General features: G+C 39.3%; 1 protein-coding gene across 5 annotated transcripts in view; it reads right to left on the bottom strand.

The window, feature by feature from the left end:
- ATP10B (ATPase phospholipid transporting 10B (putative)) overlaps nt 1-20227 on the bottom strand; it is a 162396-nt gene that overhangs the window by 20507 nt on the left and 121662 nt on the right. For all 5 annotated transcript variants that reach the window (XM_064520855.1, XM_064520856.1, XM_064520857.1 and 2 more), the window contains 6 exons: nt 17414-17499; nt 14162-14268; nt 10131-10262; nt 7455-7582; nt 6328-6580; nt 5250-5485 (listed from right to left, as the gene is read on the bottom strand). In XM_064520855.1, the coding sequence (XP_064376925.1) occupies nt 5250-5485; nt 6328-6580; nt 7455-7582; nt 10131-10262; nt 14162-14268; nt 17414-17499 (942 nt within the window). The remainder of the gene's footprint in view (nt 1-5249; nt 5486-6327; nt 6581-7454; nt 7583-10130; nt 10263-14161; nt 14269-17413; nt 17500-20227) is intronic.

The raw sequence follows: 20227 nt of genomic DNA, 5'->3' as shown, positions 1-20227 counted from the left end.
GAGAGGTTCTGTTTTCTCTGGCTTAACGCTTTCAGGCTTTTTTGAGTTGCATACGGTGACAAGTTTTCAGTATAGAAGCAGTCCCCTCCCTAGCAAACTGATACATATTAGGATAATCCTGTTTTTTTAAAATTATCTTTCAAGGTCCCTTAAAAGGTATCAGAGGCTGAAAACCTCAGAGTTAAATGGTCATTCTTTAGAACCCTTTCATAAGATTGTGCTGCAACACACAAAGGGTAACTGTGCATCTGCTGCCTATATCGAACTTGCTATATAGAGCAATTGCAAATACCTTAACTGGACACTTCCAGTGAAGAACATACATGCTCAGACACAACTCTCAAAACAGTTATGCTGGGAATTATATTCAGTTGAAACAGTGATCATTAGAAACTTACTGAGTGTTTGACCAGCTATCCACACCATTTCCTCGTGCATTGCCACAGTTAGAATAAAACTCAGGAACAACAAATTATTACACATGGATCTCAGCCCCTCCTATCCAGCTTCATTCTGTCCCCCTTTTTTTGTATCTATGTCCTCAATATCTGCCTCTAAAAGTTCATGCTAAAAAGAACAACTCGCTAGTGAGTATTCTACTTCAGCTGAAACTTTCTGAACTCAAAATTTTCCTCTTGAAAAACTGAAAAACTGTCAGACAAAGTGACAGGCAAACTGTGGCCTCAAGACAGGTTTTTTAAAAAAATAACACACACAGAAAATCTTGTCAGAGAAGCTTTTCTTTCTGCTTTGCTTTTTCGCATCCAGTGAAAACAGCGCTGACCAGAATTTCCATACTTTGCTTCAGTGTTAAGTATCTTCAGGAGATACAAAAATTCAGATGAACAAATCTGTTCATTGACCAGACTGAGCAAATATAAAAACCAAGGAAAAGAAAAGAAAAGAAAACACCATTAATGATTATTATCAATTAAATTTATTGCCTTACCAATGTTAGTATGTTAGCAAAAATGCTGACATGTTATTTATAAAATGGCTAGTGCCATTCAGTTTTTAAGAGTAATTGATTAATTTGATAGCTTTTCTTCTACTTAATGGCACTAAAGCCTAATGCTGTAGGAGAACTGAAATCTTCAAGAAATGTTTCTAATTGCAGGCTGCTATTTATTGGAATTATTAAATCTAGAAGAAAATGTGCTGTCAAGATCTTAATTCACAATAGCATCTCAGCATGGACAGAGTAAGTGGTAATGCTCTATCTTGTTCCAAATTGTTCTATAATATTTTTCCTACTCTTCCAAAGTTCAGATAAGTCTTTCTGTCAAGCCTAGCACTGTTGGTTTTATAGTACACTATTTTATTTTTCCCTTTGAGAATCTGCAGCAGCTACAAGAAACCAAATTAAGAAAAACCCTGGTGTTCTCTCCTTTGAGATACCCAAAGAAAGCAGTAAGGTGGTCAGTGCTACTTTCTAGGCTCTAAATGAAACAGAGTCCTCTTGTTGGGCTGAAGGTTGTCTGTCCAGAGTGCTAGGCAGACAGAATAAAAATCAGTTTCCATTTTCACTGGAAGTGGGTAAGAAGTGGTGTGTCTGTTCTTTTCCCAATTGCATTAGATACTTTAGATATGGACTTGACCTTTTCCCTCCAGACTTTTCATAAATTGATAAAGTTAATAAATAAATCACTGTATTTCTCTCTCTCAGACTCACTGGGAGATTTCTGAAATAAAGACTACACCTTCTTTCTTTTCCTATCCACATAAAGCACAAGACATATGCAGACATTACACATTTTCATGGTATCAGTAATAAACACTATAGCCATGACAGCAATTCTCAAATTTAAGTTTTGGGAATACTTTGAATTTGAGTTCAGACAGATCTGTCCAGGTCGATCTCTAATTTTCCAAGGCTAACTGTTAATAGTTAGATCTCTCCCTTTCTGATGTGCATCTAGAATAAGCAAGAGATGTGACTGCTGCCAGTAAGCCAGAAATTCACTATTCTGTTGTCAAAGACTTGCTTAAGCTCCCTCTCGCTGAACAGACTTTGCCACTGAAATGCTGGAGGCTGTAGCTGGACACAGGATTCACCATGTCTTACGAACTGCATGAATTACATGGAGAGTGGTTCTGCATGGGTCAGGAGGACTGTGGACAAAAGTATTGGAAGGAGCAAGAAAAAAAAAAGGGTGAGCCCTCAGAGTCAGGCTCTGCATCATACCTATGTTATTTTTACTCCAGAAAAGACAAACAATGCTATTTATTTATTCCTCTAGGATCTGCAGGCTCCAATTTAATTAACTTTATCAAATGCCATGAAATACCCATCATTCTCGTGTCTATCTCAGAGACACACTGAGATGAACATATTAATTGATGAGAGCGTCTCAGATTTCAGCAAAACATCAAAACTTGTCAAGCAGAGAGCACACGCTCACAGACATGCAGGCTGAAATACTTTTTGTAGCTGCATAGCTCCCTAATTGCAGAACTCCTCAGGATACTGGGATGAAGCCTCAAACATACTGATTTGAAGGCACAATCAATTACCACTGTACAAATGCACTTAAAACAATATATGCAACCTGCTTATCACCAATTCATGTAAGGCTGATTTAGAATAAGTAATTTTTTTGATCACTGCATAGATAATTTTCCTTCAAAAATTGTTCACATATAAATTTGACATTTGTAAATGATTCTCTTTTGTTTGGCACAGTTACTTTCCAATTAAACTCTTTACATTTTGCAGGCTACTATTATGTTAACAGCTCACTTGGTTTAAAATGCTCTTCTTGGCAACCGTTCTGACTTGCAGGTGCTCATAGCAGATGCTGTGCTAATCCTTACCCAAAACCACTGTGTCTTCTCAGCAGTGCAAAGTTCTTCAATTTTCCTAGTACCCGAGGCTACCAGTTTTCATGAGCCGTTTTCATGCAGCTGGCAAACCAACCCTTGGAAACTTGACATTTATTAAGAAAAAAATCCTAACAACAAGAAACTATACGGTCCCAGCTACTGGCCTTTAGACATTATGTTGTTTATTACAGAAAGCAGGGGTTTTTTTTCCTCTTACATTGTGTTGATCTGAGGAAGCTCGGTCTCAATTTCATCGTGAGAATTGTGCTTGACAACTGTTGACTGCCACTGAATACCTGAATTTTTTTTTTTGAACAGAGCCATTCACCCAGAAAGACTCTGCAAGGCTTAAATTAATCAAATTAGATAGCAACCTTTGTATGTACACTTACATATTGTTTGAAGATGTTTTTTTCTTTAGCAGCTTTGACTGCTGAAACTCATTCAAGCCCACAATACTCTGTGTAACTGGAGTACTCAGGATGCTGCGGATGTTGTTAGCGATGTACGATCGCATCAGACAGGGATGTACAAGTTCCAAAGAGCAGGAAATCCTTATCCACAATAGATATACAGAAATAGAGACATAGAAAGTCTCATTATCCCCATTTTATTACCAGGGAATTGGGTTGGCTGGTGTAAGAAAGACACCACTATGCATCATTTGAAAGATATCACCATATAGGATGGCCTTTGGGCAATATCTAGGTGTCTAAATTTCTACTGCATCTTCATAGTTGTCACAGAGGTTAAATGATTTATCTAGATAAAGTGACACCTATTAGCAGCTAGCACAGGTTATTTCCATGACAGCAGCTTAATCTTCCTCTACAAATCAAGTGTTTGACAACAGCTCCTCTGATATTGCTTTTACTGTGGAAAAAAATAACACAGCAGTTGATTTCTAGAAGTATTAGAAACCTAAAAGGCCTGGCAGAAAAATAGATAGCTGGGGAAATATTTCTGGAAAGGAATTCATATACCATCCTTGACCTGTCACGACCCATAAAGCAAATGGATATGGAGAGGTTCTTAATATCACATGTGGAGAACTGGGCTGGAAAATGATAGGAGAGCAGCTGACAAAAAGCTCGTATTCCAAGAGTAGGATGAATACTACCTGATATCTACTTACTATGATATCTACATACTTACTATGATAATTATGAAACTCAAGGAGGCAAGCAGGATCTTAACATAAACTTATTTAAATTTGCATCCTCCAAAAAAAGTCAGCAAGGCAAAAGCTTTGCCAAGAAGAATGACTGCAGAAAAAGTTCTGAGAACTCTATATTTACCAGAATTGGTTAAAATAAATATTTTGAAGGGTTTTATTGACATTTAATTTTTATTGGAATTCTGATTTTGAAAACATTCTACCTTCTTCTAGAGTCAATAAAAAGACCTGTTTGAAATATTTGTTAAAAAGTCAGTCTGTTTTTTTCTGCTTGAAAATTTAATTAGGTTGTGTCAGATTTTGGGAAGTTTCAGGTCTAAAATTCAGTTGAGCCTAAGATTTTACTAGAAGTGGCATGTACTTCAAAGTCAGTACTTTAAGTGAGGCAGAGGCTACAGAACTACTGAAGGGGGACAAGGTCATTTAACACCTTGCAGGGCTTGAGAACTTACTCTGATATGCCCTTTTAGCTTCATTTATATTACCTATGTAAAAAGTGCCGCATTTTTGCCTCGAATGAAATGCAACATATCTTTTGATACACTACCAAACTCCCAGAACTGCTCTGGAGAGGGTAGCTTGTGCATTTGCCATGCAGAGCATAGGGGTGGCTAAATTCTGTTTAGCTGAGATGATATGTTGCAGTGCTGGTAACCTTGACCCCATACCCTCTCACCCACCATCACCTCCTGGGAGGACCCATACATCCCACTTCTGCAGAGCTAGGCCCCAGTATCATGTCCTACTCCCCTCCCCAGCTCCTCTCTCTCACTCCCAGACCAGAATCGGCACCGCGTCCCACTCCTTTGCCCGGCAGTTTTGGTGCACCAGAGCGTTACAATAACCTCATTCCCCTTTGTGCCAAGCACCTCTTGCTGTTGTGAATCCAAACCTCGATCCTTGAACACCAAATTCCAGTGTCCTCCTCCTACCAAGTAGCCACCTTGAAAACTCCGTGTGCCCCACACTTCTGCTGCAGCCTTTGATACAAGGACCCCGATTCCCAAACCCTCACCAACCCCCTCACTAGCTGCAGCTTGTGTGCTCTATGCAAGGACCCCAATGCTATATCCCATGTCCCTCTCTCAGCTCCACCGAGGCTAGAATTTCCTCTTTCCAACTCAGCTACATCTCCTTCAGGCCTGCTTCATGGCTTGTCTTCTCCTGCATGCCTACTGGCTCCCCATCACAAAATGCAATACATGGGAGAACTGCTTAAAACGTATCGGCTCTGTCTGCTCGTACTCACGATGGTACTGCTGAATGCCACTTGAGACTGGCTGCTATCACGACGACCGAGTGACTTCTGCCTTGCATGACCTTGAAAATGAGCCCTAGCACTCTGGGACCGCCTTAAAGGTCTTACGGTCCTCTGTTTATAAGTGGCTGGTTGCTCAGTATTCATGGGAGGAAGAGTGAAGTGCTGAAGTTTTGCAAAGTCCTCATCATCTAAATCCAACTCCTTGTGGGTTTCCAGACGTCTGGCTGTAAAAAGAGAAAATGAAACCTTACCTCTCATTTTGCTCATGAGGAATTCCTTGGTTAATTAAAAAAAACTAAAGTGAAAACAATTCAAAAAACAACATCAGAAAAACTTCACTATTGACTTCAGTTTCTGACAACTCCCACTCTGAAATTTTTATGATTGCAAGAAAACAAAAATACATTTTCAAAGTGATCAATCACTTTTATGGACTCCTCATAACACTCAGTCTCTTTAGCTGCACTTTGCGGTTGACTGGAATAGGAGAGTGAAATATGGTAATTCACAATGTTGTTAATGTTTTCAGTCACACAGCACAAACATCTATTTGGCAGCTGCTTGCCAGCTTAATAAAATCCTTAGCACTATGTAGAGAAAGTAATAAGCAAGAATGAGCCAGAATCAAACCCACAGATTCAAAGAGCCATGGATATGGACTGCAACTAGGGTCTACTCTAGAAAAGATGGTAATTACTTTTGGACCCACTGAGTTTAATTACTAACTAGTCTCAGTTTGTGAGTCTGTAAAAGGTTGGCTGCTAGTAACTACCTGCAGAAATGAAAGAGAAAATGCTCCTTTTGCAGTCTCAGATGGGTATTCAGTGCAGCACAAGGCCTGAGATGTCTGCAGTGGGAACAGGAAGATCTTCACACCTGGCTTCAGAATCATTGAAAACTCCTTCACTTTGGTGAGTCTCCATAACAGGAGTCCCCCACAAAACAGAGACATCAAAGCTCTACATTCGGTCAACCAGAAGAAGGCACAGTAGCTTTAAACATTAATATTTAAATTAATAATATTTAGTTGTTCAGAGAGAAAAGCAAGCATAAAAAAGGTTCTCACCATTTTCCTGATGTGAAAACTCATTTCCATCAACAGTACAGCGTCGGAATACCATTTTGTTTTCTGTTAGTGTCCCAGTTTTGTCTGAGAAGATATACTGGATTTGTCCAAGATCTTCAGTAATATTTAAGGCTCGACACTGTATGGGCAAATCTGCTTCTTCATCATACAGGTCAATGTCATTATGAATTAAAAAGACTTGGCCCAACTTGACTAACTCAATGGACACATAGAGAGAAATGGGGATTAAAACCTGGAAAAGAGATTAAATTCTCATTGGGGGGTGAAACAGGTCTTACTTCTTTCTCTCAGCAAAGTCCTGTTACAGATGTACTGACACTTTCCAGAAAAAGCAGATAAACAGTTCTCTCCAGAGACATACTGTAGGACTGAATAACAACAGTTCAGAAATTAAAGAAGTCCAGCACACAAGAGCAATGGATAAACAGGGTTAATAAATGACAAATTTAAGACAAGATGCCTGGAGCTCCAAGTGCAAAGATCTTGGTTCTTTCAGAGAATGCTCTTACAGAGCACGTTTTCTAACCTGAAGTGCACAGTGGTCTTCTCCTGAAAAGGATGGACTAGTGCATGTTGTAACTCTTCAAGTAAAAAAGTTGCACAAGCAATTCCTTGCATGCAAAACTTACTACAGCCTCCTCCTCCTCCTAATTTAGCTTCTTTCCCAAATCAGCACAACCATACCTAGTTATTATTCACCATTAGCAAAAATGACAATAATTTTTGTTTCACTCTTTTCCTGAGATACTAAGTGACAGTCTTATTTTTGGAGTGAGGGATACAGGCAAGAAAAAAAAGCTGACATTTGGATGTAAACATCCTCCTTAGTGTGTATGTTAGAAACTCTGGAGCTATTTAATGATATAATGCATATTCTTCCTATCTACATCCTAGTGATGTTCAACAGTAACAAAGAAAACTCTACAGTTGAAAAAAAGAAAAGAGACACTACTTCACACTTGGATGTTTTGCAACTCTCCTAGAAAATAGGATTAAGAAGGTATCAGGCAGCTATTAGTTGGTATTAATTGCTTATTAGCAGTCATATGCAGTTTTAAATAACTCTTTCCTTGAAGCTAACAGAGAATTTTTTGTCTGTCTTTTACCTGCAACAGGATTATCATAGTCAAGAACATGTAGAAACCAGCAACAACTGGAGACAGATAATTGCCATTCGCATCTGGGACATCATAAGGTGGATGCTCTGAGAAGGTTCCACTCCAAATGCCATGTCCTATATGAATGACACACATTATTGAAATAAACTGAGCAGGAAGGTGACTGGACAAAGTATCCGAAATTTGCAGATATGGACTGCTATGCTATTTAAAAGAAAAGAAGATTTCCAAAGCAACAGCCCCCAAGCAATGCTGTAAATCTACTGGGGAATGTGAAATACATGCAGAACTCTGTAGCATATGTACATGATAGGTGCACTAATAATAAATGAATAGTTATAGATGGTTTTTAGTAATCCCTTTATCCACCTCTCCTTCAGGAGCTGTCCTACCAGGGCTCTTTGCTTTGCACAGACCTCTTTTCACTCTGTGCCCTGTCTCTGGAGGGGTCCATTTCTACCCACCTAGCTTTAAAAATCCTCAGTGCTAGACTCAAATTCCTCTTTCTAAGAGAGAGCAGGCTTTTAGCCTTTTTATAGCCAAACTTAAATCCTTCTCATCTTCCTGACAATTCCGGATTTACTCCTTTCTTCGTTACAGTTGACATACTCCCTATAATTAGTCTTGGCAGCTCTTTTTACATTCCCTCTATTTCCCTTCAATTAAGTCATACCCAAAACTGATGTTGCTTCGTCCTCTGTATCTTAAATATCCATATGTTCCATTGCACTACTACAGCAAAGCCTCTTGTTCGAGACTTACCAACATCCCATCACAATACCATCTTTCATACTGCCCTTACTGAAACAAACTTTGCTCAAGGATGTTACTAAATTTACAGCACCAGACAGTTCACATAGAACTAGGAAAAATGATTCTGTTTCCCCACATTGCATTACTGTTCCACATGCCTTCTACCTGCCAAAACCTCTGTCAGTCCACTTTGCATACCCAGTCCTGATAAAACTTCTATTAGTACCAATTAAAAAAGCAGTTGTTTTGTAGCATCTGCTTACTGAAATGCTGCCAAAGGAATTCAAATTATTTCAGGAATACCTTCTGATTGCCAGAGACCTCTATCACATTTGAACAAGGACAACTACTCTCCACAACTCACGTCATACCCCCACTTTTTCACTGCCTACAAGAAAAATACTGAAAATTGATTTGCTGGTAATATTTCTTCCTAGAATCCTACATTCAGACAAGTTCACAAAGTACAAATTTTAGAGCTGTGGGACATTTTGAATGGATGGAAGCAAATGAATTTGTTACTATTTTAAATATTTCACTTAGGATATGAACATTTATTTTATTTTTTTTAACCTGAGCAGATAAATTTGTTTTTAAATGCTGATTTTTTCATCTGGCACTATTTTAAACCTTAAATTAAAGGGCTTTATTACTCAAGGGCCCTTGCATATCAGTGTGACAAAGACAAGTCTCAAAACCTACATGACAGCAGTCAATGAACAATGAAAATAAAACCTCTCTCTCTCCCTAGCACACAGCTCAGTTGTCAAACCAAAATCCTGTTTCTGTGCCAAAAAAGCCCACTGCAACATGAAGCAGCAAAATTAAAAAATGATTAAGTTGATTCTATTGATGGTCTTTTTGGATCACTTTTACTTCTACTGGTATTACACTGATGACTTGCATGTGTGTCACATCACAGGCCTCCAGGACAGGTTCAGAAAAACTTGACAGGGCCACATGATTAGACTTTGTGTACATGAAACTAAATCAGAGCAGTAACAGTAAGCAAGTTATGGCTGAGATGAAGTTGATTAAAGAGAAAAAAAGGAGCTTTGAACACAAAACACTCATGGGGGCCTCTGATATCTCTTTATAGTGATCCATTCAAAACTCACTGGGCTTAAACTTTCCTCAGAGTTAGGAGGACCTATTAATCCTGACCTGCCTGGGAGAGATTGCTGTTGCCACTGGAAAGCAAGCATGTGCTTACATACCATGAAGGTGATGGTTTGAGATTAGCAATAGAGTAAAGTATTGTCAGATAGTCCCAGCCCAGTTACTGAATTCAAGTATGCTCATGTGACAGGGGAGGCACTGCAAGATCCGCCCAGAAAAGTGCTGACTGCTCCTACCTAAACAATTAATCCATCTCTCAGGCTGCTGTAAACGGGCCTCTGGGAAAGAAGGTAGCTGTGGTGAGACCCTGAACTGGATAAGTTATCCATATACAGCCATATATCCATATATCCCATGGGGTGCAGATTGAGCACCTCTGGCTAACATCAGCCCATCACCCCTGACCTCATTAGAGGAGGACTTCACTGAAATGAGGGTTCATCATTTTACCTTCATTGTTATACATGAGTAGTGAACATCCACTCAGGCAGCGCATCTGTTGATACGTACTAATTCCTATAATGCACTAGCCTAATTACTTTCTCTTGCTCTACACATATTTTACCACACCTGAGATGGGTCTTATCTGAAATATTCACAGCCATAGCTGACTTTCTTTCCAGCTGGATTGCTCAGATTTGCCATTTTAACTTCTCTATTGGAAAGACCCCAAAAGCATGGGGCATGTGAGCTCTAGACTTGATCATATTCATGTCTATCAGAAGACCAGTTTCAATCATCATTTAGAAAAAAGCACCAAAACAGAAGAGGGTTTTTGCTAACGCTTCATACCTACTGCTCCGACAAGACACATTGCAAGCAGAAGTCCCACACAGAAGAAAATATCCATATTCATCCGTCGCTCTATCTTGCTGCGTTTGTAACGAGGACCATTGTTATTTAGCATGGCCTTAGTTTCATGACCTTTAAAACACAACCAGACATAGTCACAGCTTATGTAGTATTTTCTAGGTTTTTCTTTAAAGTATTTATCTCACAAAATGGGAGCAGGATGCACGTGACTAACATTAATTTGATTCTAGTTTCACTAAGTAATTTTATTGCCCGTCTTCTCAGTTTGACTGAGTACCAGCACATGAAAGTATATATGTGCATATGTATAAATAAAATGTATACATTTATGTACAAATCTCCATAGACATTCCAAAAAGTTTAATATGCGCTTTTGGTGAAATTATGCATCACATTAGTCTCACTTTCCTTATTAGAAGAAAATAAAGCGTGAGATTAAGTCTGAAGGATTACAAAAGACCTCTAATCACATTACAGATTTTAGCTGTCACATACACTTTACTCCTCCAAAGACAGCAGATTCAGCAGGATTGCAAGATTTGAATCAACATTCAAATCTCTTGGGATTCATAAGTATGTATGTGCTTCTACATAAAAGCTAAATCTCCTTGAGATGAAAAGAAAGAACAACAACATTGTATTTATGCCTTTGCAAACAACTTGATTAGGTTCTGTACTGATTCCTGAAACTTACATTTGAATATTTTCATCAGCTACTTAGAAACTGCTAGACATATTATGTATTAACTTAAATAAAGCCCAACATGTCAGATCCAGCAGTGGAAGATACTAATATCATTTAGCTTTTCACTATGTGGATGTAAAGTGCTAACAAAACAGTGGGACAAGAAATAAAATGACCCAAATCTATAACACATTGAATTAGAATTGAGCTGGTATATTTGAAATGGAAAAAAAGGAGTGCTGTAAGAAGCCTGCAAGCAAAATTTGCTCTTTCTATTCTATTAATATTATCAAAACTGTATCCCCACAATTGTGATATCTGAATACCATCTGTTGCGATATTAAATGGTATCTTTTATGTTTATTCTTACAGTCACTTTCCCTGAAAATAGACTCTGCAGATTTGTATTTATTTTTTGGTTGTCTGTGCATGATGTGTATGAGATGGACTGTTTTCCAATCTATCTTTTGGCTTTCTCTAGGGAAGGGATTTGAACCAAAGTCTTCTATTACCAGTTTGTAAGGTAGGTCTAATTCAATCACTCTTACTGGATTCATTCCAATTTTACATCAAAGGTTATTAATTGAGGCAGAGAACAAGAGAGAAAATTACTCTCCAGCCTTATGTTCAGGACATTCACCCAAGAGCTGGGACTCTTGGCTTCCTGTTCTAATGAATATGTAATTATTTGCACAACCTTGAGCTATGTCAGTGGGACCAGCTTATACCATGAATTCCCCTTTCCAGCTCAGGTATGTATACACTTGTTCCACGCAGCCAGGTATTCAGGGTATGACTTGTGAAGCAGGCGATATGTGGTTCACTTCCATACCGGCAGAGCTGAGAACACCAACTACATCTTTCCTGCAGTGAACAAATGCTCTAACTGCTGAGCTGTGAAGGAGAGGAGAGTACTGCTGCCTGCTCTTCTGCTCCCCCGGAAGCTGTGGGAATCTTGTTCCACACTTTTCATTTATTTCAGGCTGAATGCACTGTTTTATGTTGAAAACAAAACACAAAAACCCTCCTCCTCTCCCCCCCAGGGAAACGTTGGTGTATTTATTTCAGCAAGAGAATGGGAAGGAATTTCTTTCCAAACTTCAGCTCTATCATCCTTTTCCACTTCAGCTGACCATCAAGAAGAGGAGTTTTCCACACAGCTCTAGTACATATATCAGCTTGCAATAGATGGCATATCAGAAATAAATAAGAGGAATAAACTAACTTTTCTGCTTGGATCCTCACAGCTTCATATGCTGTTTAACACAGCACCTCACCTACCACCCCACTGGTACCTTCTCTCTCCATTTCTGGATGCTGATAGGCTCACTGAAACCTCAATTTTGTTCTAGTACTTTATTGTCTGAAAGGCATATATTTCTTGTCACTACCCCCATCAGCATAAGAAAAGCATGTTGGTTGTTGCTCCGTAACAACAGAAAGCTCCGTTTCTGTGCATTAGTGTTATTGGTTTGTGCAGAACCATTTGGGTAGCCATAAAAAGGTAAAACCAGATTTGAGTCAGATGAGAACTGCACAGGCTAAACAATCACATTAAGTGGTGTCTCTGTGCTTCACAAAGGCTTCCATTAGAAAGTAAGTTTGAGGAGTAATAGAGTTATAAAAATGGAGAATGTGCCATTTTATAATGTGACTGATCTTGGCTGTTCAGAAAAGGTCACAGATCATGATTAAAAGCCAGAGTATAATCAGTGTCAAAGAACCCTAGAAATGAAGCTAGTAATGGCTCAGGTGAATCTAACTTTAAAAGAAGAAAAGAAAAAAACTTTTATGCTGACATTAACAATTAGATGTCAGTTGAAAAATCATAATGAAGACATACTCAGATCACAGACACCACAGCTTGCGAATGACTTTAAAACTGCAGCCTTCACAACTAGCATCCTAAGCAACACTAGCAGAGATCCAAATTAGGATCTGTGCTGGTGGTCAGAGGAAAACACCGGCAAATGACTAAAAAGAAGAAAAATTGGAATCCTAACAAGAGAAGGGAAGACAAATTACTCCAGTTCCATAGGGAATAGTTCCCATAGAGATTTTTATATAGTAACCACTTCCAAAGACGGAGCAGTGGGTTTGGAATACCTCTGGTTCCCCTCCCCAGAAAGAGTTGCCATTGTCTGGTAGGCACCATCACAGCATGTGATGTTCAGACAAGCAGGCAGTGAAAGGTCCATTAACGAATGCCACGCTAGAAACCTATGGGAGCTATAGCCATTTAGGGTTCACTTCTACAGTAGTGAGTTAATGGTAAGATAAAATGACCATTTTACCAGCTGTCAGGTAAAATAATCCAGATTGTGGATTATTAGGGTAAGCAAATGACTCTTGCAAACATGGTGACTTTTATTTTCTCTTAAGTAGGCCAGCCTTGAGCCCCCATGCTGCTGGCTAGAACCTGCGGTCTGTAATAGGTGACAAGACTCTACCAGAAAGATCGAAAATAACTAAGAATTGAATTATTTTTTCCCATTTAAATTGTATTTTATTAAATCTACAAAGAGGAAAAAAGAGGGTAGCTGATGCACCTTTCCTGGAGCAAGAATAGGGCACATTTGTCAAAGCCAACAATAAACTGTGCTTCACAGACTAAAAGCACTGCTAACACTGAAGGCCAAACATCACGAGAAAGCGGTGAGCTGACCCACTGCTGAACCTAGCACCACTGCACCTGATCTGGGCACTGATGCTGTCTTGCTTGGTTCATCTCTGCTGCATGAAACCCATGGTTTCATGGACATACTACATCAGCACAAACCTGTGCTGCTGCTGCTGAAAGATTCAGTCCTGTCTCTTCTGTCACCTCCAGCTGCTTGTTCTCACTGCCCCCCTCGTGCTGGCACTAGCACTCTTTGGCTTTGTGATGAAAATTAGCCATTTTTTTGCTGGCTGAATCTTCAGCTGGATCAGTTTCTGCCTGGAGGAGCTGGCAGGATTCCCCCTTAGGGCAGTAGCGCAGATTTTATGCCAGGTGAAATTAGCATTATAATCACGATCTCCAACCTGAGAGGCAGAACAAACTCACCTTATCAGTTTTTCACATGTCTGGATATTTTTGCTGAAGTATAGCAAGACACTTGACATACACAAGGATACCGTCACTTGCCAGAGAGCCAGAGTACGATTCTTTGGTTTTGGAGATAGATGACTAATGCCTGGACTTTACCAAGTTATTAATTTTTCCTATGCACTACCAGTTCTTAAAAAAACTATTAAATTATGGTGCAATGTTAGACTACGCATATTTACTTAAGGATATTTAAAGAGAAATTCTGTGCCTAGCTAGGTGAAGAGTACACCTTACCTGCATATACAACAATTCCTATTGCAACCTCAGTGTTTCTGATTGTACATCCACGAAGCAAAAGGCTTTCAATGCTAACACCGATCTGCTCTTGATTTGGCAGTTCCCTAGAAGAAAGAAAGTAAAATAAAGCAAATGTCCTTTTCTGTTCTCACATAGTAATAAGCAAAACTAGCATGCGTGTGCATGCGTGTGTGTGTTCGAGCTGAAAGCAAGGAATTGTGAGGGCCTTATTTTGCTTGTATTTTGTGCTTCTTATCTTCAATAAAGACTTCACTCAGAAGACATACAGAAGTCTAGGTATCTCTTTTAAAGCCCACTTTCATGGTGTATATAATGGGATGTCAATATGAAGAGAATTTGGCTTTGACTTGGTACGTCATCTGGCAGATTTAGTACCTAATAAATGAAGCCAGTATACATTGTGCAACTTAAGTATGATGAAATTCTTCTAGAAAGCTCAGCAGGGTTCACCAGCTGTTAGAGGTTCAGATTAATATACCAGCCTTCTGTGCAAGCCTCTGTCTCTCTGTTGGCCACCAAAGGGGTTATTATCTTTGTGAACCCAAATCTTCATGAGTCTATAGGCTGAAGGTTTCTTCACTCTCACACTGCATTGAATACTTCTTCTCCCAGCTGAAGATCTCCAGTCACATACCAGATCCTTCTGCTAGTGGAATGGACTAAAGAAAACTCAATGGAAATTATACAGTCAGCACTCCATCAGGGAGGCAATTTGTAACTTGCCCCTGAAAATGAAAGCATACAACTACTTTTACTCACAGTCTTTATTATATACTCTGGTAGGCTCCTACTGAGATCTTTACCAAAGCTGAGATTTTTCACTTCAGTCAATCCATCTAGCTTTGTTACTTTAAATATCAGCATAAACCAAAAGTTCTTCCAGGATATATATCTTTGGCTACTTTCTATTGGCTATTCCACCTCACATTTAGCAATGAACTGCAGCATTATTCAGATGTGGGGCATGATTAGCTGCTGTCTCAGGCCTATGTACAGTGCGACGCCTGCGTGCAGCTGCATTTGAATATATGACATCAAACTAGAGGAATGAAAAGGTTTAGGCCTCAAATACCTACTCTTGATAGAATAATGGCTTTGCTCAAAGACTCTAGAGAGAAATGTTGCAAGGCAGCTCTGACTTGTAGTGTTAAACCAGGATCAGGTCATTGCAATGTGTTGGAATGAAGGTGTATAGTTTTAAAAGCAGCTACTAATTACAGATGCTCAGTTGTCTTCACTGGCATTTGAACATCAGGTGGGTTAACATTAAGTATTTTGCTTATAGGAAGCCCTGGTATTGGTGAATGAGATTTAAGTATCCTATATGCGGAGTTGTGCTAGTTAACAAATATTAATGAAAGTGTCTTTGTTAACACATTGTAAAAATAATCCCAGAAACCTCTTTTTGTAGGAGTCTAGATTCAGCCTTGGTGAAACCATTTAGGAGAAGCTTTGCTGTGTCCCCTTAGTCAGAAGTTACTGTGACGGATGTGACTTAAGCTCTTTGTTGTCATTTTAGCAGAGAGTTCTTCACAGCACTGCTACAGTTGTATAGCAAAGCGTTAGAGGCTCAGTGATTTGTTAAGGATTCTTGGAGAAAAATGTAACCTGAAGACATCGTAGGGGTAGGTACCTCTTGAAGCAGCCAGTGTAAGCTGGTCACACCTCTCTTTGTTGAAATTTCACTTTTTGTTTGAATACTGCTTCAAGTAATTTGGGTTTACAAAAGGGCTCAAACAACAGCAGACCAAAGGCAAAAACCTCTAACTGTTGGTGAAAAGTTTTCACTGGAAAATTCTTTTATCTGTCCCTGAACCAGGAAGAAAAGACAATTAATTCTATATTCCATCAAGCAGGGGAGATAACAGGTGTATCCAGAAGAGATTTCTGTTATAGGGTTTTAGCAGGAATTTGAAGATTTTGAAGCCAATTCTGGATCTTAAGGGTGTGCATTTGTGTGTTTGCTTGTTATATATAGCCTACATATCCACAATCTCAATGCTCTTGTGTCACATTGTAGCAGGCTAATTTGAAGGATTGCTTCAATTTAGATTATCGCCAGTGGTCCTCAAAGACAGTAACCGTAGCCAGTGATCAGTATGATCTTGACCTGTTTTTCCCTTTTAAGATGTCGCATTAGAGGGGAAATGGCATCGCTATTAGAGGCATCATCCTTGAAGGGCATAAATTCTCAAGATGAGATTAGAAATGGTCAGTGCTAATGGAATACAACCTGCTGCTTTCCTCATGTTAGAGGAACTGGCCATTTCCAGCTATTCCAGGTGCATGCTCTTATTGCAACCCCCCAGAGACATTAACTACTAGCTTAGCTACTAGTAAACTAAACAGAGCCAGGGTTTGGATCTGGATGCTAGCACAAGAACTGTTGAATACTGCTGAATTGTTGGCATAATCTGGGGCATGCTTTTGGTCTGGGGCAATGAGTTTTCCAGGCAATGCCTTGGAACGGTGTGGGAATCAACACAGAACAAGGAACGTGGACCATGTTGAGGAGGCCCCTCCAAAGCGGCCGAGGGAAAGAGAATTTTAGGGCGTGAGCTCTATCATACAGTTTGACTCTATGGCCAGGAAATGGGTTTAGATTTGCTGAATTTGCTGGTATAGATGTATCCATTGTGCCTATCCCAGAATTATTTAATGAAAGAAAGAACATAGGGGGAATAGATGATGTAGCTTTTTCCTAAACATCGGTTTACACCGAAAAAGCTCACTTTTTAATGCTAGTTTAATGCATTGATCAAGTCAGATTTTTCCCCCTTGCTTGCTTGCTTTTCCCAGCTGCAAGAAGAAAATCAGTTTTGTTTTTGCTTTGCTACATCCTGGATATCTTTTCCCTGTGGCCATAAATATGAAGAAACCAGAGCCATGCAGCTGAACACCTTTAAGCATTAGGAAGGATTTAGATTTAAAATCTAGCCTAGCCTAACCTACAGGTCAAATGTAAATGGACTTATGTATGAATTCTGAAAAAAGCTGAAGTCTTGTGAGGACATTTTATAAGAAACAATTGCAAATTCAAAGTCAAGTCTTGGTCCTGCCCTGGCTTAAAACACAGATTCAAGCTTACAGTCAAGCTTATTGACTTCTGAGTCCAGGATAGTAGTGACATCCATCAATTCCTGCAAAATATATTGCTTCTGTCCAGTTCCTCCAAGTGAAATATTAAAGCTCAGACAGAAAATGCATTTATGGATAACAAATACTTACATGTACCCTTTGAATTTATTGAGATCATTGTTAGGCATTTCACAGATGATGATGTTTTCAAAAAGTTCTGGTTCAAACGGAGTGTTCTACAAGAGGAAACACACTGAGAATGACTGTCAAATCCAATGAATACTTCAAATGAATAACACTAAGAGCGCCTAAATACAGTTATACACATTCCATGACAGCAGCAACAGATAAGCTTTACTCCTGGAAACATAACACAATATCAGAGGAAAAAAAAAAAGGGCTTGGTAAATCCACCTCACCAGCAAAAAACAAAGATTCCTCAGAAAATAGATGCGGAGGTCAGGTTCACAGCTTGCCTGCAAAGTTTTTTCTTTCTCTGCTTCTCTGTAAGGTTAAGACTTGACCTCAGATTCATAAACAGTGCTGTGGGCAGCTAGAGGGTGCTGCCAAGGTTGAAAGCTGCCAATAGTTTTGATCATTAACATCTCAAATTGCAGTCTTCCTTAAGTTTAAAAACAAACACAAATCAATTCCAGCCTTTTTCTTTTGTGGTAAGCAAAAATTCATTTGACTGCAACCAATTTTAAGTGGGTATTTTTACCCCTTTCCAGTAAAATAGATGCTACATTCAGATACTAATAGCTGCTGCTCAGAAATGTGCAAGTGTGGCAAGTGATGGTGGCCTGGAGTAGATGAGTACTGTCTTATTTTTACGGTGTCTTTCACAACTGTTGCACAGTTATACTCCTGTCTAAGTTAGAGGTACAGGGTGAGCAATCTGAATTCTTGTATTTGCAGCTTCTGTTAACTTGCTATCTGACTCTGACCAAGCCATTAGTAATTAACCAGAAACCAGGTACCAGCAATTTGGTTTTTGCACACAAGGGCATACTTTGTATCCCATTCCATATCAATTGGATAAAACATCTTGAGATCCTTAAATGAAAGCACATTTCTGCTGAGAAAGTCCCTTTGGTCTCTTCGGGGATCTCTTCATGATCTCTTTTCCTTAAGGCAGATTCACTTTTTGACTCTTCGTCACCTTTCTAAATTTTTAATACTAGAACCTTCCTCTTTTCAAGAGATGCCATTCCTGAATCTATTGATGAACGTACATCAACATGTAACTGAAGAGGTATTCCCTAGAGTAATTCACAATTAGTAAAATGACAAACATGCTGTATGCCAACTGCACTACTCCACAGTCTGTTAACAAAGAGGAACAAACACAAGCACAAGCACATTCTCAGAAAAATCAGCACTCGGATGCTGGAGGAACTTCAGCTTCAGCCACTCTCACCTGTCTTTACCTGATGTTGGAATATTTGAATTCAGAAGCGTATGGCTTCATCAAATCTGCAAAAATTATGCTTAGCTTCAATCCAAATGAATAGACCACATCTAATATACTGCGTCCAGTTTTGCCCACTCCCCCCACAATACAAGAAAGGTGTTAAAAGAGATAAGGTGTAATAAATCAGAGCGAGTTCAGTGGAGGCCACCAGGATGGTTGGGGCTGGTGCACTTGCCCTGTAAGGAGAGGCTGAGGGAGCTGGGCTTGTTCAGCCTGGAGAACAGAAGGCTTCTAGGGGACTAAATAGTAGCTTTCCAACACCTGCAAGGAGTTTATTCTGAAGATGGAGCCAGGCTCTTCGCAGTGGTGCATGGTGGGAGGACAAGAGACAACGGACATAAATTAAAACAGAGAGGTTCAGACTGGACATAAGAATAAGCTGTTTCCCCTGAGGACAGTCAGGCAGTGGAACAGGTTGTCCAGAGAGGTCATGCAGTCCCCATCCCTGGATGTTTTCAAGACTCAACTGAGTAATGCCCCAAGCAACCTGGTCTGACCTTAGAGCTGACCCTGCTTTGAGCAGGCGGTTGGACTAGAGATCTCCTGAGATCTCTTCCAACCTGAATTATCCTATAATCCTATGAAGTGTTGGCAGGGAAAAGAGTATCACATAAAATCCTTTATCAATGAAATATGTTTTCAAGAGAAGGCATTTTCTAAAATGTGCCAAAATTACATGAACCAGATCAGGAAAAATATAAATTCCTAAAGCATTATTTTTCTCCTCACCTTCTATTAAAATTTAATGAATCATATTCCCAGAAGGATAATGTCATGCTGTAGCAGATTTGAGATTTTCCTCTGCTGGTTTAACAACTAGTTAAATTATTTGAAGAAAGCGCTGCATATTGGACAAGACATTGCTGATGCCAATTAGTGAAAGCATCTGCCTTCGTTTAAGGTGGATGTAACAATAGGCTTCTTTATGAAATAAGAGCAGACTTCAACCAAGGAAAGTTCAAATGCAAGATTAATCAGGATTTTGAAACGTGTGGGAAAAGGTGCTTCACTGGCCAAGAGCATATGATCATAAAAACGAGAGCCTGTGAATTTGAATGTGTGCATCACATTCAAATCAGACTAAAAGAAAGACTAAAAGGAAAAAACACACAATAAAATCAAAAATAGGAAGGTGCTAGAAACAGTCAAAAGCACTGGAAGAGGCAAAGCAGCACAGCTTTTTAGGCTAAGTGCTCACTTAAAGGTGCTTGGAGCTGAACAACAACACACACTTTCATTTGATTCCTCACCTGTTCAAGGAAACAGGCTTGGCAAAGTCTTCATATAGAAAGAGGTCTGCATCAAAGGTACTTGATTGCAATAACTTTTTTTCTTTTCCTAATTGGAAGGACACGTAAGACCTTGAATTTAGATTAAGAAATGGTAATAGAAATGGGATGTGAGAAACGTGAAAGTGATGATCAGTATTGCTTTGTAATAAAATGCTTAAAGAACTGAAACCCACTTGAATCTAAACTCCTCCCATTAGG

The sequence above is a fragment of the Dromaius novaehollandiae genome, chromosome 15 (assembly GCF_036370855.1).
Source record: "Dromaius novaehollandiae isolate bDroNov1 chromosome 15, bDroNov1.hap1, whole genome shotgun sequence".
Taxonomy (NCBI): Eukaryota; Metazoa; Chordata; class Aves; order Casuariiformes; family Dromaiidae; genus Dromaius; species Dromaius novaehollandiae.
Note: the sequence above shows the minus strand (reverse complement) of the source record. Positions and strands in the feature narration are given on the sequence as shown.